The 25,535-nt window shown below is 25.3% G+C and overlaps 9 protein-coding genes across 9 annotated transcripts; 1 reads left to right on the top strand and 8 right to left on the bottom strand.

Moving 5' to 3' along the window:
* Positions 1 to 333: 333 nt before the first annotated feature.
* On the bottom strand, positions 334 to 1,057 carry SRAE_1000341000 (Protein of unknown function DUF1395 family-containing protein; the record flags this gene model as incomplete). Its single annotated transcript, XM_024650597.1, has 3 exons — positions 334 to 516; positions 557 to 954; positions 994 to 1,057. 3 exons carry the CDS (start codon positions 1,055 to 1,057, stop codon positions 334 to 336), a joined length of 645 nt encoding a protein of 214 aa, XP_024504358.1.
* A 258-nt stretch (positions 1,058 to 1,315) lies between these two features.
* SRAE_1000340900 (Condensin-2 complex subunit H2) lies at positions 1,316 to 3,610 on the top strand (the record flags this gene model as incomplete). Its single annotated transcript, XM_024650595.1, has 1 exon — positions 1,316 to 3,610. One exon carries the CDS (start codon positions 1,316 to 1,318, stop codon positions 3,608 to 3,610), a length of 2,295 nt encoding a protein of 764 aa, XP_024504357.1.
* Positions 3,611 to 5,640: 2,030 nt separating this feature from the next.
* SRAE_1000340800 (Protein kinase C-like, phorbol ester/diacylglycerol binding domain and RUN domain and Domain of unknown function DUF4206 domain-containing protein) lies at positions 5,641 to 8,207 on the bottom strand (the record flags this gene model as incomplete). Its single annotated transcript, XM_024650594.1, has 3 exons — positions 5,641 to 6,516; positions 6,562 to 7,923; positions 7,986 to 8,207. 3 exons carry the CDS (start codon positions 8,205 to 8,207, stop codon positions 5,641 to 5,643), a joined length of 2,460 nt encoding a protein of 819 aa, XP_024504356.1.
* Positions 8,208 to 8,685: 478 nt separating this feature from the next.
* Positions 8,686 to 9,107, bottom strand: SRAE_1000340700 (V-type proton ATPase subunit G; the record flags this gene model as incomplete). Its single annotated transcript, XM_024650593.1, has 2 exons — positions 8,686 to 8,916; positions 8,961 to 9,107. The coding sequence occupies 2 exons, from the start codon at positions 9,105 to 9,107 to the stop codon at positions 8,686 to 8,688; spliced, it is 378 nt and encodes a 125-aa protein (XP_024504355.1).
* A 147-nt stretch (positions 9,108 to 9,254) lies between these two features.
* SRAE_1000340600 (Trafficking protein particle complex subunit 8) lies at positions 9,255 to 13,497 on the bottom strand (the record flags this gene model as incomplete). The annotated part of the gene is made up of 2 exons (XM_024650592.1): positions 9,255 to 9,672; positions 9,731 to 13,497. 2 exons carry the CDS (start codon positions 13,495 to 13,497, stop codon positions 9,255 to 9,257), a joined length of 4,185 nt encoding a protein of 1,394 aa, XP_024504354.1.
* Positions 13,498 to 14,670: 1,173 nt separating this feature from the next.
* On the bottom strand, positions 14,671 to 15,217 carry SRAE_1000340500 (Protein yippee-like 5; the record flags this gene model as incomplete). Its single annotated transcript, XM_024650591.1, has 2 exons — positions 14,671 to 14,981; positions 15,109 to 15,217. 2 exons carry the CDS (start codon positions 15,215 to 15,217, stop codon positions 14,671 to 14,673), a joined length of 420 nt encoding a protein of 139 aa, XP_024504353.1.
* Positions 15,218 to 15,882: 665 nt separating this feature from the next.
* On the bottom strand, positions 15,883 to 16,502 carry SRAE_1000340400 (60S ribosomal protein L18; the record flags this gene model as incomplete). The annotated part of the gene is made up of 2 exons (XM_024650590.1): positions 15,883 to 16,356; positions 16,413 to 16,502. The coding sequence occupies 2 exons, from the start codon at positions 16,500 to 16,502 to the stop codon at positions 15,883 to 15,885; spliced, it is 564 nt and encodes a 187-aa protein (XP_024504352.1).
* Positions 16,503 to 17,242: 740 nt separating this feature from the next.
* On the bottom strand, positions 17,243 to 18,574 carry SRAE_1000340300 (Alpha tubulin-like protein; the record flags this gene model as incomplete). Its single annotated transcript, XM_024650589.1, has 1 exon — positions 17,243 to 18,574. One exon carries the CDS (start codon positions 18,572 to 18,574, stop codon positions 17,243 to 17,245), a length of 1,332 nt encoding a protein of 443 aa, XP_024504351.1.
* Positions 18,575 to 22,067: 3,493 nt separating this feature from the next.
* Positions 22,068 to 23,642, bottom strand: SRAE_1000340200 (Glutamate decarboxylase 1; the record flags this gene model as incomplete). Its single annotated transcript, XM_024650588.1, has 2 exons — positions 22,068 to 23,536; positions 23,585 to 23,642. 2 exons carry the CDS (start codon positions 23,640 to 23,642, stop codon positions 22,068 to 22,070), a joined length of 1,527 nt encoding a protein of 508 aa, XP_024504350.1.
* Between the last annotated feature and the right edge of the window lie 1,893 nt (positions 23,643 to 25,535).

Raw genomic sequence — 25,535 nt, 5'->3', positions numbered from 1 at the left:
ATAGTATGTTGTAATATTTATTGATGAGACGACAGAACCATGGTAAATAAATTTGTTTTTATTAAGGTAAAATCTGGTTATTATGATGAGGAATATAGTGACGAAATACCACACAATGTACATACAACTTATCTGTACGCCCCTTTTATGTTATTGAGAAGCTCGTTTATGCTTTACTTTACTTTACTTCTCCTTATTTCTAATGATAAAAGTATTTTGAAAAAAAATGTTACAATCAATGTGCAATAAAATTTTTACTGCTTTTACATTTATAAACTATACTTATATACAGGAAATATATTTTTATATTACGATAATTAAAGTAACCTGAAATTAGTCAAATTGTTGAATGACGATAATAATTTTTCCTTTATTTTTAGTTTGTTGAATTCTTTTGCAGTGTCTTAGACAATCCATACCATATTTTATAAAAGGGAATTTTTCCTTTTGTGGTAAAACTTCTGTTACATCGTCTTGGAATATCCATTTTTTACCAATTAAAACTTTTGTTTCAAACTAAAAATGTTTAATATATTTTGAAAAAAAAAGTACATACCTCTTTCCAAAAAAGAACTTTGTTTTTGTCCTTTTTATTAAGTTTAAAGTATTTTGATTCAAAGTCATTTTTTTTAACAACCAATTCCTCAATTGTTTTTATAAATTTATTTACTAATTCGAGTGTAAGTCGACCTTTAATTGTTTGTGGAATTAAATTCCATTCTTCTTCTGTAACTGGAAACAAACCATTAATAGGAATAACATTTGTAAAAGTCTCTGTCGATGTAACATCTTCCTTCTCAGATATTTCCTTAACTTTTGGTTCTTCATTTTTCTCAAAATTAGAAAGACAGGGTGTTTTAAGATGGTCGAAAAAATTTAAATTTTCTATTTCCTTTTCTTTATCAACCATTTCTTCGACTGATTTTAAAGCTTCATTAAAAGTCTCCACTAGATCTTAAAGAAAATTTTAAATAAATGTTTATTAAAACATACCATTAGAAGTGTTATTTTGATATTTATTGAGAATATCACTCAAAACAAGGGACAATTTTGACATTTTTCTGAATAATTTGAATATTAATAAATGAATATGTCAATCTAAAAAATTTATGATTTGTGAAGGAACATAATTCCAAAGTTGTCTTAAGAAAAAACAAATGCCCGCCGCTTTTGTACTTCCTAATATATGTTGATTTCTTTCCGCTCTGAACTTTTACTTTTATTCTTAATACTTCCATCGTGATTTCTAAATATTTTTCAATAGGTATATTCTCTTTATTAGTAAATTTTTCAGCTTATTTCACATATCCTTGTTATGGATTCAAATGCTGAACAGTTGTTTCGTAAACTTCTTGAGCCTATTACTGCTATTGGTGATTTGTTTCAGGTGAATTTATCTACTATATTAGATCCATTCTTGGAACATTTAGAAGATGTTTTGTGCAAGGTAAAAGATGGTGAAAATCAAGAAAAAGAGATTGACTTTGTTCGTGCTGGTTATCTTATCACTAATGCCACACTGTTGTATTCTGCAAAAGTTGATTCTTTATATAAAGAAGTACATGATTTTATTGACAAATTAAGGTCTGGTGATATTAATGAAGAAGAAAATGACGGAGAAATTGATCCAGAAAAAGATTTAGAAATGAGATTAAGTAATAATAAGAATCCATTTGTTTTGTTACCAATATCCGGTCTAAAAAAAGGACCAAAATCTTCACGATTTAATGAATTTGATCCACAACCTTGTGATATTTTTGCAAAAACTCAAGTTTCTTTTATGTCTATGAGTGAAACAGAAAAAAGACGTGTTAATTTATTTTCAACACATAACAAGTCTATTGTAATTGGAAGTAAGGATGATTTTCTACTTAATACTTGTAGTTTTTTGGATAATGGTACAGCTATTTTGGATTATGAATTTTTGGATATAATCAATGTTGTTATTCCTCCAAGAAATATTGTAACTATTGATGAATTACCACCAACCTTGCCAGAAGAAGGGGAAGCTATGTCATCTAGACGACAATGCTATAATCCTAATCAACTTGAAGATCAGTTAGTTCGTAACCTTGAGAAACAGTTTTGTAGTGAATATGAAACAGGTGAAGTTATGGTTGATTATACAAATCATGACGAAGGGATGGAATTTGATGATGGTTGTATTAATGATTTGGGGACAAACCCATCAACTAGATTAGTTGAAAATATGCGTGAATCTTCATGTCAACCCAGTAGAATGGGTAATTATGATATTTCAGAAGTGTTACAAAGTTCTCAACATAATGTCAACAGAGAAGTATTGTGTGAAATTCAAAATGACACTTCAATTGTTGCTAGAAATGATTGTAAACCTACTAGGTGTACTGCAAAATTAGAAAAAATTGTTGAACAGATCAAGGATCAAATAGGAACAGAAAGTCCAGATGATATTGACAATATTAAATGTCGTTCCTTTAGAGATGCTTTTGTTGAGGATAATTTTTTAAATGAAGAAGAAGGTAGGCGCAGTATACGTGTAATGATTCCTGTAAATCCACAAAAAAAATTTCTGAATTATGATAAGATTTTAAAAGAACGTGATCGTAAGATAAAACGTGCTTTAGAAAAACAAGATAAATTACGTAAAACTTTGTCATTTTCCGAAATTAAGGAGTATTTTAGAATTAACAATAAAGGTAAGTTCAGTGCCACTTCTGGAGATGTACCAATTTTTGATGAAAATAAGCTTTATGCTGTTAGTCTTAATGAAGACAGAGGAAAAATACGCTTATTAAGGAGAAAAATTATTAAAGAATGTAAAAGAAATATTAATGCTGCAACGAATATTCCCGAAACTGTTGTTGAATGTATGAATGAACCAGAAGTAGATGATTATTTTGTTAATAATCCAATAAATTCTGATGATAGAAACAATGACAATGAAAATGATGATTGTATCCCAACAATTTATGACAATGGTGTAGAAACTTTACCCATTGTTGACGAACATTTGTTAACACAAGATGACTTTGATTTAATTCGAGTACCAGAGATTGACGCAATAAATAATGCTATGAATGCATCGCGTAAGAGAGATTTACAAGATTATGAACAAGATTTAGAAAGTGGAAGAAGAGATCAGATGAATAGTCAAACTGAAGGATCAACACAGAACAAAGGAGAACGTCCTAAGATCTTAGAAGCTTACTTAAATGATTCAATTATGATTCAAGCTGATGAAGAGTTACCATTATTAACTTATACGGAAATTATTGAAAAATATAATGATAAATATTGGAAAAATATTGACCACGAGGTCGGTAAGTCTTACGAAAAAGTCATTGAATGGGACGATTTCTTAAAACCACACATCAAAGTTGAGGAAGAAAGAAAACATTTTGACATTACTGAGTATGGTCATAGTTTAATAAATAAATTCGGTAATGTTGGAGAAATAATAAGTTTTGCTGATATGGTTAAAACTTGTAGTCGTTACATGATATCGAGATTCTTTTTGTCATCTTTACTTCTTGTAAACAAAGGAAACTTTAAAACAAATAATGGAGGTGATATAAATTCAATTTCATTTGAGCTTGTCAAGACTGATTTTGATGCTTCAGAAGAGTAAATGGTGCTTTTCTATTCCATTGGGAATTTTATGAAAACCAAAGAAAAGTAATTTAATGATGTCTTACGGAAATAAAATTGTCATAACAAAGACTTTCAAAATAAATTTTTTTATTTTTTTAATTTTTATTTCTTTATAAAGTTTAAAATTATTTTTATGTCAAGAGTTATATGATATGAATTGAATTATTGTTTAATATCTATTGAATTATGAAAATTTTTTATTATAATAAAGAATGTTATCACATAATAAGAGTAAATAAGGAGAAGATTTTTAATTAATATTCATCATATTTAATTATAAACTTTAAATTACATTTTTTGGTAATTATAATATATAATATTATTTTAAAGTTTTTTCTGTAGTTAATTATAATTTTTTTTTTAAAAACGAAGACAAAATACTTGGTTTAAAGTAAATAATTAATTTATTAATTATTTTATTTATTAAACTGTTATTTTTTATATAGGCATACTTCCAATAAAAATACTTTACTATATTATAAATAATGACAAAAATTACAACAGTAAAATATTTTAGTAAAAAAATGAAAAAGTTTTAAATCAAGAAAAAAACTTAGATTTATTAATTTTGTTAAAAAACATTTAATAAAAGATAAAAGAAATTATACAATTTTTAATTTGAAAAAAATATTGAACCCACAAATTTTATTTTAAAATTTAAAAAAGATAAATAAATATAACAAAAATTAATGTTTGTACTGTTTTTTTAATTTTTTTTAGAGTTAATAGAATTAGTAAATAGATAAAAAAAAAATTTTTTGCTATTAAATAATATTTATTTTTATATTTAATTTAAATATTTTAATTATTATCAATCAATTTTTAACACATTTGTATATACAAAAGTTTTGATAAATAAAATTAAAATTAACTAGATTTTAAAAAAAGTTTTTATAAATTATATTATATAAATTGAGTGTATTTATTTTACTAGTGCAATTGCTAACAGAAAATTATGGATTAGCTATTAATTACATTTATCTGAAAAATTCAATATGGTAAATATTTGCATTTTTTTATAAAATTTAATTTTTTTTTTACAATTTTTAATCATTTATAATAAAATTAAGTTTTATTATTTTAGTTGTTTGTTAATTATTTTAAAAACTTTTAAAATTTTTTTAGTAAAATAGAAAAATATAAAAATTTTAATAATAATAAATTTAAAATAATTTGTTTACTTTTTTTTATAATTGTAGTTATTATTACTATTATGACTATCACTAATTTATATCTATAGATAATATAAAAAATTTATTTTTATCCCTAGTTTTTATTATCTGTCATTATATGATAGCATATGAAACGATTGATATAATTATAAAAAGAATAAATTTCAAAACTTTTTTAATATCCAATAATTTTATTACTTGAATTCGTTAATATTTTTTTAATGCATTAAAAAAAGTAATTATATTTTGCCTGATTTAGAATAATTACTATTTTTTTTTGTAGAATAGTAAATTTATATATTAAAAGTGCAATATTTACAACTCTTTATTTTGTTGTATTTTTAGAAAAAAAACTTGCCAAGAGGAAATTGATATCAATGTAAAAAAAAGTAGTTTATTTTATTAAATTAAAATTTCTTATTAAAAACATTTTCATTAAATTATAATATAAAATTGGATAAAAAAAATGATTTTTTTTATTGATAAGTGTCTTTTCTTTAAAAAGTTATGGTTTTTAGTAAATTTTACAAATTTAATAAATTTATAATCTAACTTTAACGGCCTTATTCTTGTTTAAAAATTATTATTTACAAAAATTTGATTACGGTTTCACAAACTTTTTTTTTATGTTAACATAAAGTTTATTTTAAAATCGCTTGAAACAACAATTTTTCAGCAGATGCTGATGTTGCTCTTTTTTACACTTTATGTTTCAACTTTTTTATAAAAAATTTATTTTTTTTAAAAACAATTACATTTATTGTTGTTAGCATATTTTTTTATTTTCAAAAAGTTTATTAAATATTAAAATAATTTTTCACAATTCATTTCTCCTCTATATATATATAGGATTATTAACAATTGATTCAGCTAGCTTCTTCTTACGTATACACTTAGGACATTTCTTTGTTTTGTCATAACATTCTCTATGATAGACTGAATAACAATCACTACATCTATATGTCTCATCAGTTTGAAATGGATAAATTATTTGATTAGTTGAACATATTTCACAATAGAATCCTTTTTGGCTACATAAAGGACAATGATAGACATGATTTATGGCAAATTCAATATAACCGGTTATCCTTTTTTCAAGTTCACCACTACCCGTTTCATCTAAGTCTTTCCATGAATATGAATGAATATTGGTTACATTTTTATCATCTTCAGCAAGAATATCACAAAGTTGCTGCCTAACACTTTCCTGACAATACATCAAATAAAGAGCAACAAAACTTAAAATTGTTCTTTTTTCTTTTATTATTCTAAACCTTTTTGAATATTTATAGATTAATGGATTCATAGTTTCAATATCGAAAATTTTATCCCTATAAACTTTTTTAATCATCTTATTGTGAATAGGTGAAATTTTCATTGCTCTAAAGTCTCCGTTTAATATAACTCTACTTGGTATTAATCTTTTAGTTCCTTCTTTCATACACGCTTTACAATAATACTTTTTATCTAAATTACATGGGGTATAAATATTTTCTCTGTTTTCAATACTTTTAAAACACATATAACAACGATAATGTTGTTTATCTATACCTTCCTCATGAGGAATTTGTTTAATCATTCTAATAAAAGTTTCTCTTTCTTCGTCATCTGATTTTGTTTTAGTTTCCCATTTATGAGATGGTTCTTGTGTTTCATCTCTTTTATCTTCATTTTCTGGACTTTTACATGCATCAAAAGAATTTTTACAAACCTAAAAAGTATATATTTTTTATGAATATAAAATTTTTATACAAACCTCAAGTGAAGATGGAGATATTGATTGTCTAGAACTTGGTTTTCTCCAACGAAAACCACTAAAGCTATTACCAGATGAAAAACTATGGGAAATACTATGTTCATTATCAGTAAAAAATTTTTCACCTGAAACTGAACTTGTGGAACTTTTACAATAACGTTTCATTGTTATATCATCAACTTCACTATCATACACTATTTTTTTCTTTTCATTTTCGTCATTTAATTTTTCATTCGTATATTCATTTCTATCATCAGATGATGGTGGTGTCTCAATAGAATTAATTTCATCTTTCTCTGAAACAGCTTCTGGTAAAGAATTTTCACTCATTCCAATTGTAAACATAGTTGTTTGTTGTAGTTTATCATCAAACCCATTAACTAATGCTCTTTGTGGGCATGAAGAACTATAGATAGTATTATCAATTTCATTTTCTTTAATACTTATTTTTTTTGTTATTATTTGTTCATCACTTTTAAATGACTTTCCACTATCTTTTGATATATTAAGTTTATCAATTACTTTTTCTGATTTACTATTATTTATCAGTAAACCACAAGAAGTTTTTCTTTGTATCCTAGCTCTCCTTCTTTGAAATTGTACAGCTGATGGGAGGTGCTCTGTTGAAGCAGGAGAAAAGTCTGGTAAAACAAATTTCATATATTCTTGTTTTGGTGTTGAACTAAGAAAATGACCAGATGTATTTGGTGATAAACCATAAATATCTAATATACCAACACCAACTGAATCCGCATATTGTGATTGTTGCGAATAAATTGAACTTTGAGCATCATCACTAATATTATCATCATCATTTGTTTTATTTAAAAAACAATTATCATTTAATTGTTCTGTTGGAGTATCACAACCTTCCATTGATGAATTTAATAAAATAATAGCTTCTTCAGATTCATCAACCTCTTCAGATATACTTTCTTTTCTTTTTTCTTCAAGAATTTTTTTTTCCATCATACTTCTTGTTAAACTTTCAATAGTAGCAATTTCTCTTCTACCTTGTACTATTCCAGCATATACTAATGGATCATTAGTCCATATATCAAGAAATGGTGTATTAATTGATGCATTAATTTTAAGATCTTCTTCCATCTCAAGTTTCATAATCATGTGACAGGCATTCATTATTAAATTACCATCTCTTAAAAATGCTGTCTCGTGATAAAATTGGCCCATAGCTTTAGAATCACCAATAAATTTACTAATATGTTTAACAAGATCTTTCAAATTTAAATGAATCCTTACCCATGCTCTTGCTTTACCAATTTCTGTTTTAACTAAACTAAGACTTGTTATTTTTTTTAATATTACAGGATCAGTAAATTTATAAACAAGTGGCCAAAAATTCTATAAAAAATTATATATATATTGTTAAAATTTAAAAAAAAATTATTATTATAAAAACAAACCGGTTGTGGATATTTATTATGTCTGGTACCTTTTATATAAAAAGGATCCTTCAAACCATTTATAAATATAGCTTCAACAACATTACACAAAGATGTAGTAAGATCACTCGATAATTCATTATTAACATTTCTAAATTCTGCTTTTAATGCAAGATTAACATAATGCTCTAAATCATGAGATAATTGAGCACATTTAACTTCTGGTGATGAATCAAGACTCATTTTTTGAAAATTATATATTTTATTTAAAAAAAAAAGTTAATATATCATAACAAAACTAAAAAATATTTTATATTGAAATAATAGTCATAGAAAATTTGTAATAGAGAAAATGTAGTGTAGAAAAATATAAGGTCAAAATGTAAACAAAAGTTATTCTTACACGGAAAATATGTATATGAATCGGTTCCACATACATTCATTTAAACATGGAACTTTATTTTTTTTATATTATATTAAAATTATATTTTGAGTTTATTATAATTCTTATCTATTATTATAATGGAAAATTTATATATATAATCGTAGATATTTATTCGTAATTATTTTTGTATAAAAAAAAAATTTTACATGATAAGATAAAAGTACAATAGAATTATATAATTTTATATAATTTTACATAGATCTCTCTATACAAATGTTACTAAGAGAAAGTATTATAATAAAAATCATTTTTTAATTAAAAAAATTTAAGTGAAGTTTAGTTATCAACGATTCCGTGTTCTTTTTTAAGAAGAAGATTTCTGTGAAGTTCTGGATGAATGTCACATACAAGTTGAAGAAGACGAATAATAACTTGTTGTTTGTGTTCTGCAACAGAAGATTCCAAATTTTTAAGAGTATTACGGGTATTTGTTTTAATTTGTTCCTCAACAGATTCTTTTGATCCAAGATATTCACGTTCAAATTCTTTAAATTTGGCTTCTTGTTCCTGAAAAAAAAATAATACTTATTTTTCTAACTAAATAATAATACCTTTTTGATTTGGTCAATCTCGGCTTGAGCATCAGTCTTAGCTTGCTTTAATCTTTGAGCTTTACGCTTACGAGCTTCATTTATCTTTTCACCAGCTCTTTTTTCAGCAGCCAAAAGTTGTTGAATTCCGTGTGTTTGGGAAGCCATAATGTCTCTATCTATAATAATGATTTTTTAAAAAAAAAATTTTTTTTTTTATATAATTATAGATATATAAAATCATCGATAACACGAATTGTATATTAATAATAATAAATAAAAATTTATATGAAATTATATAATTCAATATTATTCCTATGTGACAGGAACAGATGAACATCTTGATGAAGTTTCAGGGATATGATTAACTAATGATATGTCTATAATAGATATATGATGAGAAGGCAATTGTAGTTGTACAGAATTAAGAGAATCTTTAAAAGAAACAGAAATAGATAGACAAGAAGTATCAAAAACTGAAGGAAGAGCCGATTTTAATTGTAATGTAAAGGTTAATGTATTATTAGGAGGTACTAATTTGGTAACTTTAGACATATTACAAGTTAAATGACTATGAGGAACTATTGGATTATTTGTAAATTGATGGTCATAATATTTTTCATATAATGCATTAATTTTTGGTATGGATGATGTACATATAATTGTTGCATTAATATAACGACATCTTCTATCAAAATTTGATATTTCAATATTTACAGGTACAGTACATATTCTGAAAATAAAAAAAAAAAAGGTTATAAATATATATTAAATTAAATTATAAAAAATACCTTTCAATTGCAAAATTATGTTCAATAATATTTGTATTAAAATAAACATTTGCCCTAACAGCTGAAGCAACTTCACATTGTTCAATTGCCTCTAAAGGGTGCTCCACTAATACAGGGTTAGTCCACAAATCAATTGATTTCATCTCTGTTGCGTTCATAAATTGATCTTCGGTTATTGCTTGTTTTAATTGCAGAGAATCAGCGTCACTAGGTATAAATATTATCTTTGGTGATGTGTTTGGTATGCGGTATTGTGATAGTTGTGGTGGTAAAAATATTTCCTGAATAGGAGTTGGTGATGGATTATATTGTAAGAAAGGATTAACTAAGCTAGACTCTCCAAATATCGTTGTAAATGCTCCATCAACATTAAAAATTGATGCTTTCCATAAAACAAAAATATTAAAATGTCCAAAATTATCAATAAAGTTAAGACTTTCAAATGTTTTTGGATTTATAAATGAGTAAACTTCTTTTTGTTGTGGATTTAAAAAAGTTCTTCTATTCAAATTGTTTGAGAATGAAGGAAATTCTTGTAAAACTTGTCCTAACCATAAATCATTTGTATAATTAATTGCATTATCATTATTTTTATCATCAGAGTACATTAAATAAAATGGTAAAGTATACCCTTGTGCATTATCAATACTTATTGTTGGTTCATTTATTACTGGAGACATTAAAATGAAACCATTATCAGTTTCTGAACAAGAACTACCATTAACAGCAACAATTTTTCCATTTGAATTAATCTTAAGAATTGGTGATGATTTATAAATTGTTCTCATACGTAAAATTTCAATTTTTACAAGAACAGCATCTTTACTATCACTAGAATTTTTAAAATCAACAGCACACAAACCAACAAAAGGATCAATTAATCTTGTTTTAGCTTTTAATAAATGTTGTGTTGTAAAACTAAGTTGAAATCTTTTGTATCTTGTAGTTCCATTTGTAGCTTTCCAATAAATAATTAATGAAATAGATTCACCTTTCACAGGTATAGATGGAGCCTTGAAAGAAAATTTCACTTGACATGATTCATTGACATTTAAAAATTTGTTAGAAAGAATATTATATACAAGAATATTCTCATTTAAAGAATATAAATTAGAATTACATATCTGCCATGTATTATTAATAGGTTCTGATAAAGAAATTAAATTAGGTTTATCTGTAGCAACACAAATTCCATCAACTTCAATAGGTCCTATATTTTCAATATCTGTTGTAATTTGAAATATTTGATTACAATAAGAAGAAATACTTGTTGAATTTTCATTGTTCTTAAAAAGATTTACCTTCATAGATGGTTTGACATTTTTTGAAACTTTTATTGTTAAACGATTGTCCTCTTTATAAGTTGCCTCTTCATGATTTTTCAAAACTTTTTGGCCACGTATATTTATAGGAATTGAACCAGTAATTAATGATGATTCTGAATGTAAATCAAAAATAATACTATTTATTGATACTTCTAAAATATTAGAACCAGGTATAAAATATAATTCAAATGAAGTTTCTGAAGATGGTTGAAGGGATAAATTTGGTACAATTTTATTTTCTATCAAATCATTTTCTTTACCCATATCATTATTACTTAATTTAATATATTGAAATCCTAATTTTATATTTGCCATTTGAACACTTACTGTTAAATTATTTTTTAATGTAAATACTATACGACATTTTTCATTTTGTGGTGTTTCTTTGACAGTTATATTTTCAGTTTTTTTATCACTCCAAATATGTACTTTTTCAAATAACTTTTTGCTTGGAAAAAATGTATGAAAAGCAGCTTTTTCAAGGTCATCCCAATTATCATTTTGTTTATCATCATTATAAACATTACTATCACAATTATCTGGAATATTTCCATAAATTACTCTTATTTCATTCATTTTAACAGTAGGAAATTTAAATTCTGGCATTATTGTATTATTTTTTAATAAAATATCTACAAAACTTTGCAAAAATATTTTTTGTTCCTCTTCCGATTTATCACTTTCTTCTCTAACTAATTTCTCTGCATATTCTATAGCCGTATTCATATTTGAAAAATCATTTGCAAGAGTATGCAAAATGTGATCATTAGCATCATTCCATGATTTATCAATTATTTCTGGTAATGCTTTTTTATAACAATCTAATGCCATTTGCTTTTGATTACATTTTGTGTACCTGTATCCAGTAAGTACATATTGAAAACACATTTTTCTGTACATCTTAGCCTGCTTAAAAGCTTCACTTGCCAAGTTACTTAAAATAGCATGATATAACTCATTACCAAAATTAAAAGAAGCTAATTTAACCATTTGAATAGCAGCTTCTTCAAAACAATTTAATTTTGTTAAAATTTCATAACTTTCAATACCAGCTCTAAGAGCAATAAGTGGTTTATGAGAAGATAAAGTATAATGATTCAAAGCATTTTCCATATAATGTTTTGGATAATCTTTGACATTTGATACTGATGTTGCAAGGCAAATTGAAGCCATTTCTAAAGTTCCAGCATAATGAAGCCAACTACCGTCATGTTCAAAATCTTTCTTCAATGATTGATATACAGGAAGTGCATAAGAATATAATCCAAATAGTACACATAAATCAGCTAATCTTCTAGATTGTAATTCACCACATTCTGGAGAATAAACAACTTTTGAAGGTGCAATATTTGTACTTGTAACTGGACCAAACCATTTTTTCATTCCAAGTGTTAATGATTTAGCAAAACCCTTCCTATTAATCCATCCATCATTTAAAACTTTTAATTGCCTTTCAATAAATGGAATCAAAGCATTTATTGTAAAATCTTCAATTAGTCCAACTAATCTTTCTCTGTCACTTGAATCTAAGTATATACCACGATATATTTTTTTCTTTGTATTTATATTTGATGTTGTAATTGTATGAGCTGTATTAATAGCTCCTGTTGTAACAGATAAATATGTTAAATAGTCATCTGCTATACGAGGATTTGCTGAACTACTTGTAACAGATATTCCTGTTGATGGAGTAGTAGGTTCAGTATCAATAGATTTATCTGTTAAAGATGTTTTTTCTGATATTTTTGTTCTAGCTAATTCAAGACCTAATTCTAATACCTTATCTCTTTTATCAATAAAATTACTCCAAATATCTGGTAAATTTGTATCAACCTGACTTGAATTAATACGAAGAAGATGACAATTATTTGTACCATAAGTTGTTATCATTTGTTTATATATATTGTCAACATTTGTATTTAAAGAAACATCTTGAACAAGAATATAAAATTTTAAAATATTATGCATAAACCATCTTGGTGGAGTACAATGACCGGGACATGGTAATGGATCAGGAACCTCAATATTTGAATGTTGTTGTTGTCGTTGTTGTGTAATAAGATTATCTAATTCTTCTAGTGGATTATTTTCATGTGCAGAAACTGCAAAAATGCAAGCCATGTAAGTTTTTAAAAATTCATGTTCACCAGGTTCTTGCCAATAATTTAATGTTTCTACAAAAGATTCATAGGCACTAATTTTATCGTCAAAGGCTAAGGTAACTGCTTGATCAAGAACAGATGGTAGTACAGTTAATGATAATAATGATCCACTTTGTTTAATATCTCTAATATCAATTTTTAATTTAGAACTTGTAGATGAGTTTGAAGGATCACGAATTGTAGCAAAAATGCGAGAATATGGATGAAGCATATCAGCTAATGTAAGATTATTTTTCCCACAAACATCATAGACACCATTTGAATTTATCAAAGCTATCATAGGTTTAAAATTTGTTTGAGAATTATTTTGTGTACTTGTTTGAGAAGTTTTTTTTATAGACGCTGCTTCAACCATCTCTAAAATAATAAAATTCAATTATATAAAAATAAAATTATGTTTAAAGTAAAAATTTTTTATCATTTTAAAAAATAACATGCCATGTATGCAAATAATGATACACATATCACCAAATACTTTCCAATATAAAAGTTATTGTTTCTTCAAGACAAATAATATTTATAAATAAAATTTTATTTTAAAATTTGTCTACCATTGTTATTTTTTAAGAAAAAAAATAGATAATTATTTTGCTATCATTTGGATAATGTGTTTTTAAAAAAAAATTTAAGAGAAAATATAATCGTTAAAAAATTGTAACATATTAAATTTGTATCAATTGTTTTTTAATACGATTTCTCAATAATATGGTATTTTTTTTAAATAAAAATAAAAAATCATGTATGCTTAAAATAACTAATATAAAATACAAAAACAATTACTTTTTTGAGATTTTAAATAACAAGATTATAAGATAAAAATATGTTGTTTATTTTTATTGAATAAACACAATTTATATTAATAAATAAAATGTGTACTAGATAATATGATCATTATAACATTTTTTTTGTATAATTATGTATTTTTATTACTATTTTTTTAAATGAAAAACAATTATTTTACAATTAAAAATTAAGTTTTTTTTTTTATTATTATAACATTATAATACTTTTTTTTTATAAATAGATATCATATAAAAAAATAAAGTTAAAATTAACTTATTGTAGTGATAATTTAAATTTAAGTTAAAAATAAATATTTAAAAAATAAACTATAAATGGTAATTAAAAGTTAAAAACATACTTTTTTTACAAAACACAGAATAAATCAATTTTAAATACGTTAATTTTATATGTAATATAACAAACTTATATATAAAATTGTTCAATAAATTAAATTACCTTACCATTAGCTTACATTTTTACATGGAAAATTCTATATTTATACTAACTGAATACCGTCAATAATATTGAAATGATAAAATTATTTATATAACTTTTTTTTCTGTTTTTTTTTTTTGAAAAAAAAATTAATTTTCGTATTGAATGATAAAGCAAAGAATATATTTAAGACTTGAGAATAACTTTTTTGTGATAATAAAATAATTTTCCAATTTCATTGTTCAACATCTGATGCGATTGGAGAAGGTTGTGTACTCGATTCAGCAGTTCCTGGCGAACTACATTTTTCTCCATCCTCAAAGCCTTTACATTTCTTAATATATTTTCTCTCTAATACAAATTTTCCTTCTTTGTACATTTGGCTTTCATTATGTGCCATTTCATACATCCATCCAAGTTTCATTTTACATTTCTGGCAAAAGATATCACGTGCGTGATGAAGACCTGTTGCCATTTGTTTTTGTTCCATTTCTCCCATATTTACATTAACAACATTTTGGAATAAAATTGCTCTACCAGAAGCACCTATAATATACAAAAACTAATTTTAAAAAATATTCTTTTTAAAATAAAAAAAAACAAATACAAAAGTTATAATTGTTTTAATTAAAAATATTTTATACAAAAGTATAGCAAAGAATGTTTAACATACCAAAAAAATGTTTCGAAATTATATTTGCTGCATTACATAGGTAATTTTTACAATTTGCACATTCATAATATCTTACCCCTCCATGATGTTCCATAAATAATCTTCCCATGATGAAGAAAAAAAATATTATATATTATTCAAAACTTTTTGTTAAATATAAAAATTTATTAATACAAATTATTTATTATAAAACTAGCAAAGAAAGTATGTTCCAATGATATTCCACATTAATCTCTCTAATTTCTATGTTCTCTCTCTACTATACATTTTTAATATTGGAGAAAACAAGCATATAAACTATAAAATTAATGAACATTTTATAAAGATGTCAAAATATATAAACAATTTTTTATCAATTTTTGATGATAACTTTTTATATATCATTTGAAATCTTCAAAACAATATTACTCATTCAAATTGTAAAAATTTGCCTTTAAACAATTTTTTTTGGTAAAATTTATTTAATCTTATCATTATGTTTACAAATCCAAATTTTTTTAAATTTTATGGGTTATTTTGTTTAAATAATAAATTTCTAACTAGTTAAATAAACTACTTATTCTTCTATTCTATTATAATTCATCGAATGAAATAATTACCATAAAAAATTTATAGGAATATAAATAAAAAAAATAACAGTTATTTTTATTGTCACAACTGATAAATAACAACAGGTATCCTTTAAATGGTATTATAACAAAATGTTTATACTTTCCTGTGTTATCAGATATCAACAATGATAACATTAACAAAAGAAATAGAAACATAAACAATTTAAACCTTGAATCCGCAAGTCTTTCTGCGACCACGAGCACGCTCAAACTTTCTTCCTTTAGATGTTGTGAATGGTTTTGATTTAGATCCTGGAACACCTGGAGCTCCAAAGTGTTTGACGGCTTCACGGTTGTTACGGCTTCCTTGAACAAGAAGAGTATTTTTTCCTGTTGGTGCAATAACAGCAAGTTGATCAAAAGTAAGAACTTCTCCACCAGCCTTAATAACACGGGCACGAGCGGCTCTAGTAATTTTTGTAGTGACAATTCTCATTTTTGGAATTTCAACGATTCTTGGATCATTGACTACCGGTGAGCATGTAACAACAATCTTGCCTTCATTACCTTCTCTTTTAACAAACTTGGTAATTTTTGAAACAGAGATTGGTGCGCGATTGATTCTTGACATACAAAGACGTTTAGCTATGATAGCATTAAATTTAGATCCAGTCTTGACAGCAAGATTTTTGTAAACCTACAGTAGATTAAAAAAAAATTTTTTTTTATATATTTTAAAATAAATAATATTACCTTAGCCAAAAGACGTTGGTATGGATCTTGTGATTTTGGAACAACACGGCGAGCCTTACGTTCGTATTTATGACAGATATCAATACCCATTGTCGGACAGATTGAACACCAGCAAACTAAAACTAAATTTTAGTATAATTTTTAAAAATTAGTAATAACAAGAAAAAAATATTTAAAATAAATGTACTTCGTAAAATTATGAATTTTAGAATATTAAAAACATTTAAAAGAAGTTTAAAAGAAGCTAAACAACATAATAAAGTGCCAAAAAATGGGCTTGTTAAAAAAATTTTCTTCAATACCATTGGTGTAGTGATACCAATTTTATTTCATTAATGTCGTGACAAGAGACAACTATAGTTTCAGTTGAATAAAGATACCTCTGAGTTATATAAAAATGCTATAAACAAATAAAAGTGTTGTAAAATGTCTTCTCTAATAGAACATATTAAGTAATGGTTAATTAGTTTGAGAATGATAATTTTTTCTTTAATTTTAATTGTAAAATATATATAAATATGGATGAATTGTGATTATTGAAAAAAAAATTTTTTTCCTGAAAATAGTAAACTTAAAAAAAATAAGTAGTTTTTAAACTAAATTTAATTTTTATTAAAATATTTCACAAAATTATATATATAGTTAAAAATTTTAGTACGTATCGCTAGAAAAATAATTAAGTTTAATTGTTTCATTTATATTCTTGATGATAAATGTTTACAAATAAGAAGAAACAAATTTTTGAAAAAAAATTGTTCAACCATTTATTATTGAATAAGCTTTATATCATAAGTATTTTGGAATTTAAATAAAAATAAATAAAAAAATTATTAGTACTCTTCTTGTTCTTCGTTTTCATCGAGAGCAACTTCATAATAGTCTTTTTCAAGTGCAGCAAGATCTTCACGGGCTTCAGAAAATTCACCCTCTTCCATTCCTTCTCCAACATACCAATGAACAAAAGCTCTTTTTGAGTACATTAAATCAAACTTAGCATTAAGATTGGCCCATGCTTCAACAATTGCTGTTGTATTCGAAAGCATGCAAACAGATCGTGGAACTTTTGCTAAATCACCTCCTGGAACTTCAACAAGTGGTTGTTTGTTAATACCAACTTTAAAACCTGTTGGACACCAGTCAACAAATTGTATTGATCGTTTTGTTTTAATTGTAGCAATAGCAGCATTTACATCTTTAGGTATAACATCACCTCTGTATAAAAGACATACGGCCATATATTTTCCATGATCCATTGAACATTTAATCATTTGATTATCTTTTTGAAATGATTGATTAGTAATATCCATTACAGAAAGTGTTTCATGATAAGCCTTATCAGCAGAAAGGATAGGAGAAAAAGTAGCAAGTGGGAAATGAATTCTCGGATATGGTACCAAATTAGTTTGAAATTCATTTAAGTCAACATTTAATGCACCATCAAAACGAAGAGATGCTGTTATAGAAGAAACAATTTGTGAAATAAGACGATTTAAATTTTCATAAGATGGTCTTACTACATTAAGATTTTTACGGCATATATCATATATAGCTTCATTATCAACCATAAAAGCACAATCAGAATGTTCAAGTGTTGAATGTGTTGTTAGAACTGAATTATATGGTTCTACAACTGAAGTAGAAACTTGAGGTGCTGGATATACAGAAAATTCAAGTTTAGATTTTTTTCCATAATCAACTGATAATCTTTCCATAAGAAGTGATGTAAATCCTGAACCAGTACCACCACCAAATGAATGGAAAACAAGAAATCCTTGAAGACCATCACAATTATCAGCAACTCTTTTTAATCTATCCATTGTTTTATCAATTGTTTCTTTTCCAACTGTATAATGTCCACGTGCATAATTATTTGCAGCATCTTCTTTTCCAGTAATCATTTGTTCAGGATGAAACAAAGTTTTATACGGACCATTTCTAATTTCATCGATGACTGTTGGTTCCAAATCAACAAAAATAGCTCTTGGTACATATTTTCCAGCACCTGTTTCACTAAAGAATGTTTTAAATGAGTCATTAACTGGAGAATCTTCCATTTTTCTTCCATCAGGTTGAATACCGTGTTCAATACAGTATAACTCCCAACATGAATTACCAATTTGTGTACCTGCTTGACCAATGTGAACAGAAATAACTTCACGCATTTTGTTTTTAATTTATTAAAATTATCCAATTAATAAATATTTGAAAAAGGAATATTAATCAAATGCCTAATAATCAATCTTTATATATAGAAGATGATAAAATTTTATTATTCAAATTTGGTATTGACTTAAAAATTTGTTATTACATGCCTTATCTTATTAAAATAAAAAAATGGCTTACAGAGAATTTAATTTTTTTATTATTAAATTAAAATATTCATTTTATGGTAATGTATACACTAAATGTTTAGAATATATTAATAATTGATTAAAAAAATTTTTTTTTATCATCCAAGATTTTATGAAAATACTTTTTTTTGAAAGTAATTAAAAGAGTATACTAATTCAAAAGCCCTTGAAGAGACATGAATTTTGAATATAATCAAGGATATGTAAAAATTAAAACTTCAAAAGTTATGAGCCTTCAAAGTTGGAGACGAAAGTGGGGAATATTTTTTGCAAAAAATCGCCTTTCATGATTCAGTTAGTAATTTTTTACTTTAAATACTTATTATAGATCAGATTTTTTACGGGAAATTCATTTAAACTAGTCTTATCTTCATAGGAGGTCTCAAACTTGAGATATGATAAAAAATTTTGCTTCAAAAACGTTATCAAGAACGTACTCATAACTTAAGTTACACAGCTCGTGGAAGTGTGAAATTTGTTGCGCTGGACTCCTTTAAACTTTTTAGATGTAGTCTACGTTGAAAAGTTTTCTTGATTTTCAAAAGTTTTCAAGATATAGTACTTGGTATTTTTTCGCGCCTAATCTTTTGTCATCGTTTTTTATATCTCAAAAATGGTTGATGATATAAAAAAATTTTGAAGGTAGACCCCATATGAAAACTAAAACGTAGACGTTTCCAGAAATCCGCTTGTTTCTAGCTTCATTTTGAAAGGAGATATAACCAAAGGCGGAAATTTTTTCTAAATATTCATTGTTCATGACTTCTCAGTATCTTGGCTAAAAATTGCCACATGAAGATAAGCTTAGTGGCAAACGATTTCTCTTTAAAAATTATCTTAGAATAAATAATGTTTGTAAAAATAACTTCAATATTTCGCTAGTTTCAAAAATTGTCCAAGAAGCTCCAGCTTGACTTGTCATCAGAACTTAAAAAAACAACTTTTTTTAGAATTTTGGCATAATATGATATTCATTCGATAGCCCTTGAGGAGAGATGAATTTTGAATATAATCAAGGATATGTAAAAATTAAAACTTCAGAAGTTATGAGTCCTCAAAGTTGGAGGCGAATGTGGGGAATATTTTTTGCAAAAAATCGCCTTTCATGACCCAGTTAAGTATTTTTAAATTAAAAGATATATTCTAGATCAGATTTTTACGAGAAAATCATTAAACTTAGTCCCATCTTCATAGGACGTCTCAAACTCGAGATATAATGAAAAATGTAGCTTGAGAAACGCTTTCAAGAACGTACTCATAACTTAAGTTACAATGCTCGTATAAGTGTGAAATTTGTTGCGCTGGACTTTTTTTAACTTTTTAGATGTAGTCCACGTTGAAAAGTTTTCTTGATTTTCAAAAGTTTTCAAGATATAGTACTTGGTATTTTTTCGCGCTTAATCCTTTGTCATCATTTTTTATATCTTAAAAATGGTTGATGATATAAAAAAATTTTGAAGGTAGACCCCATATGAAAACTAAAACGTAGACGTTTCCAGAAATCCGCTTGTTTCTAGCTTCATTTTGAAAGGAGATATAACCAAAGGCGGAAATTTTTTCTAAATATTCATTGTTCATGACTTCTCAGTATCTTGGCTAAAAATTGCCACATGAAGATAAGCTTAGTGGCAAACGATTTCTCTTTAAAAATTATCTTAGAATAAATAATGTTTGTAAAAATAACTTCAATATTTCGCTAGTTTCAAAAATTGTCCAAGAAACTCCAGCTTGACTTGTCATCAGAACTAAAAAAAACAACTTTTTTTAGAATTTTGGCATAATATTATATTCATTTGATAGCCCTTGAAGAGAGATGAATTTTGAATATAATCAAGGATATGTAAAAATTAAAACTTCAGAAGATATGAGCTTTCAAAGTTGGAGGCGAAAATGGGGAATATTTTTTGCAAAAAATCGCCTTTCATGATCCAGTTGAGCATTTTTAAATTAAAAGATATATTCTAGATCAGATTTTTACGAGAAAAACATTAAACCTAGTCTCATCTTCATAGGACTTCTCAAACTTGAGATATGATGAGAAATGTTACTTCAAAAACGTTTTCAAGAACGTACTCATAACTCAAGTTACAATGCTCGTATAAGCGTGAAATTTGTTGCGCTGGGCTTTTCTTAACTTTTTAGATGTAGTCCACGTTGAAAAGGTTTCTTGATTTTCAAACGTTTTCAAGATATAGTACTTGGTATTTTTTCGCGCCTAATCTTTTGTCATCGTTTTTTATATCTCAAAAATGGTTGGTGATATAAAAAATTTTTGAAGGTGGACCCTACATGAAAACTAATATGAAAACGATTTCAGAAAACCGCTTGTTTCTAGCTTCATTTTGAAAGGAGATATAACCAAAGGCGGAAATTTTTTCTAAATATTCATTGTTCATGACTTTTCAGTATCTTGGCTAAAAATTGTCATATGAAGATAAGATTAGTGGCAAACGATTTCTCTTAAAAAGTTATTTTAAAATAAATAATTTTTGTAAAAATAATTTCAATATTTCCTGATTTTCAAAAATTGTCCAAGAAGCTCCAGCTTGACTTGTCATCAGAACTAAAAAAAACAACTTTTTTTAGAATTTTGGCATAATATTATATTCATTCGATAGCCCTTAAGGAGAGATGAATTTTGAATATAATCAAGTATATGTAGAAATAAAAACTTCAAAAGTTATGAGCCTTCAAAGTTAGAGGCGAAAATGGAGAATATTTTTTGAAAAAAATCGCCTTTCATGATCTAGTTGAGCATTTTTAAATTAAAAGATATATTCTAGATCAGATTTTTACGGGAAATTCATTGAAGTTGGTCTCATCTTCATAGGACGTCTCAAACTTGAGACATGATGATAAATGTAGCTTGAGAAACGCTTTCAAGAACGTACTCATAACTTAAGTTACGATGCTCGTATAAGTGTGAAATTTGTTGCGCTGGACTTTTTTTAACTTTTTAGATGTAGTCCACGTTGAAAAGTTTTCTTGATTTTCAAAAGTTTTCAAGATATAGTACTTGGTATTTTTTCGCGCTTAATCCTTTGTCATCATTTTTTATATCTTAAAAATGGTTGAAGATATGAAATTACTTTGATGGTAGACTTTAAGTAAAATACGATTATAATTTAGTTGCAAAAAAGTGCTTATTTTTATCTCTTTTTTGAAGAGAGTTTTAAAGTAGGATGAAAATTTTCTTTCTTTTGTTTCTGACTTTTTTTTGTATGAAAGCATATAAAGAAAAGAAAAAATTTACAAATGTTTATAATTTTGACTAAAATTTAAGATAAAAATTAAGAAATTTTTTTTACATATCAATAGCAATATCAATTATTTCTTCAATTAAAAAGTCTAAATCTTCTTTTGTGGTTGCCGGATTATTAATAATAAGACGGAAGAAGTTTGGTGTGTTATTATCAGGTTGATATCCTACCATTGTTGTTCCTCTTTCCATCATCTTTCCCTTAATTTTTGGTGCTATTTTTTCTAATCTAGCTAGTTTTTCTTTTTGTGGCATATTACGAATTCTTTTAGGTACATACCAAAAACATATATTTAAAAATTGTGGGTCTTCAATTACCATTTCATAACCTTCTGTTCTTTTTATTTTATTTGTAAAGTATTGAGCTAAATCCATAAGTTTATTTATCTGAAGACGATAACCTTCCATTCCTTTTGATCTCCACATTAACCACAATTTTAAAACATCATTTCTTCTCCCACATTGGATAGAACGATCTCCTGTATCATAACTAACATCATATGGTTTATCTTGTTGAAAGAGATAATCTGCTGACATTTGATTAGTTTGAAATAGTAAACCTTCTTTTCTAATAAAGCAAACTGAACATTGAAGTAATGCTCCCATCAATTTATGTGGATTCCAAGTAACAGAATTAGCTCTTTCAATACCTCTTAATTTCCAACGATGTTCTGGAGATAATAATAAACCACCACCCCAAGCAGCGTCAACATGGAACCAAATATTATATTTTTCACATAAATCTGCTATTTGGATTAAAGGATCAAAAGCTCCATAAACTGTTGTTCCAGCAGTTGCAGAAACAAAAAATGGATACAATCCATCTTTTTTACATTCTAGTATTTTTTGTTCCAATGCTTCTGGTATCATTCTCCCAAATCTATCTACTGGAATGTTAAAACAATTATCGGTACCAATACCAGTTACAGCAGCTGCACCTTTAATTGAGTAATGTGAGTCTATGCTTGTGAAACAACATAATGTTGGAACAGAAGTCATTCCAAGTGGTTTACAGCGTGGAAAAATATTATGTCTAGCTGAATTCATAGCATAAAGATTTGCTATAGCACCACCAGGTGTAAAAATACCATCACCTTCATCAGGGCCCCACCCAATTAAATCAATCATCTTTCTCATAATTTCTTTTTCCATTAAAGTAAAAACTGGAGAAATTTCATAAGTAAACATATTTGTATTTGCTGTGGCAGTTGCCCATTCACCAGCCATACATACAAGATCTAAACCACATGATATTTGATTAAAAAAACGTGGATGACCTGTTTTTACACCAAGTCTAAGAACTTCTTTACAACTTTTAATTAAATCTTCTAGTGATAATCCTTTTTCTGGTATATGAAGATCAATTAATTTTAACATATCTTCTGGATGATGAAATTCAAGAACTTTAGTGGATCTATCATTTTGTTCTTTTATGTATGATAAAAGAATTTCAACAAATTCTTTTAGAAAAACTTCAGTTTCTTTCCATCCATTTGGATTTGCAGTTATGAGATCTAATTATATTATATTTAAAAAAATTCATTAAATAAATATGTAATTACCTGTAGAATGAAGTTTATTAAGTATTTTTTTAATATCTTTTTGCTTGTTATCTTCCATTAATAGATATATAAAATTTTATAGTTATGGATAAAAAGTATTGAAAATAAAATGAAGAATAAAACAATATTCTTGGAGTAAATATTTGTTAAAATGAAAATTTAAATATTCTCCCAAACTATTTGTATGATTCTTTTTTAATAACAAAATCTTAAGATTAACATAAAGAGACATGCCTCATTATTAAGAAAATAATGATTCTCATCATGATGATGGGTGAAGAGGAGTGTGTTATGGAAAAAAAAAGAATTTATTGGAATAATATAAGATTCTTGAGTATACCATCATGCATATAACTATTTATCTTACTCTTCCTGTCATTTTTTTTTGTGATTACCATGAAAAGAGTAAATCGTAAAATTATTGAAACATGAACTTTTTTATATTAAAATATTAAAAATGACGTAATATATTTTATTTATGATAAAATTGTTATTATTATAAATTTAAATAAAAGCATTTAAGTTTTTAAAAATAGATTAATAAGTTTTGATAAAATAAGAAAAAAATATTTTATGAAGATTAAAAGAAGTACCAATTTTGAAGTGAAAGATTTATTCATTTTAAGTCCTCTTCATTCATAAAATGATAACTACTCAAAATTGTATATTTTAAATGTTCTTGATTTGTATGCATATGCTTTTTAAAAATTGATGAATAGTGGAGAAGAGCAATTTAAAAATATAAATTCTTTATTTTATTAAAAATAAAAGATTTGTTAAATAATTATAGTACTCATTTATAATAAGAAATATGAAAGAAACATATAGTCATGTTAAAGATGGATTTAAAAGAAGAATGGCAATTTGTTTACTTTTAATCCAAATATTAAAGTTATAGTTATTGGAAGATTACCACAAATCTTCTTTTATCATGGAATAAAAAAAAGATAATAAATTTTTTTTATTTTACTCTCTAATAATAGATTGGAGTTTAACATTGATAAATGTTTAAAGTATAACTTGAAACAAGAAATAGAATTATAAATATTTATAAAATAAAATAAAAATATATTTAAAAAATGAATGTCATGGGAATTTGTTAATATAAAATAAATTTTAAAATAAAAAATGAAATGTATATTTTATTTTATAAAATATAATAATTCACCAACAGAAATAAATTAATTAAAATTTAATAAAAAAATAAAAAAAACAAGGTATTTTATTAATACTAAAAAAAAGACAAACAAGTTAGTTATTTAATGTTATTAGATCTTTATTTTGTTAACTAAAAGCTTAAAGTTTAACATTAATTTGTGCCATTTTTTTTTAACAAAAAATCTCTTTTCTTTTAACTTTATCGTTTTCTATTTTTAAAAATTATAAAAGAAAGATCCCAACAACTTTCTTTTTTCAATTGTATTCATAGATTCATTAATTTGATAATTATTAATTCTAAGCATGATAATTAACTTTTTAGTTTTTAAAGTTATTATTCATGGAAAATCAATTGTAACATGATTCATGAATTAATCTTAACATGAAGTTTTAATCAGAACTTTAATATTATAATTTTTGAAACCTTTTTTTTGAATCTTATATCTACTTTCAAAACTTACTTCTATTTATGAATTTTTGTTATCATATGCTTCAATATTTTGTTAATCTTTTTTTAATAATATAGTATTAATATTTCTATTTAAAAAAAACTATTAACTTTTTTGAAATTTTTCTGTTAGAAGTATTATCTCATAAATTCAATTTTTTATTGTTACATTTTTAACAAAATAGACATTAATACTATAGTTTTAAAAGTATATATGAAATTTTATTATTTTTTAAATAAATTATATACATCATCAAACATCATATACCAATTTAATGATTAAATTTATCATTATTTATAAATTTTTTCTATCATTTTATATTTTCTTAAAATTTTTTTTACAAA

The sequence above is a fragment of the Strongyloides ratti genome, assembly GCF_001040885.1.
Source record: "Strongyloides ratti genome assembly S_ratti_ED321, chromosome : 1".
NCBI lineage: Eukaryota > Metazoa > Nematoda > Chromadorea > Rhabditida > Strongyloididae > Strongyloides > Strongyloides ratti.
The sequence above is the reverse complement of the archived record's forward strand: the minus strand, read 5'-3'. Positions and strand labels throughout refer to the sequence as shown.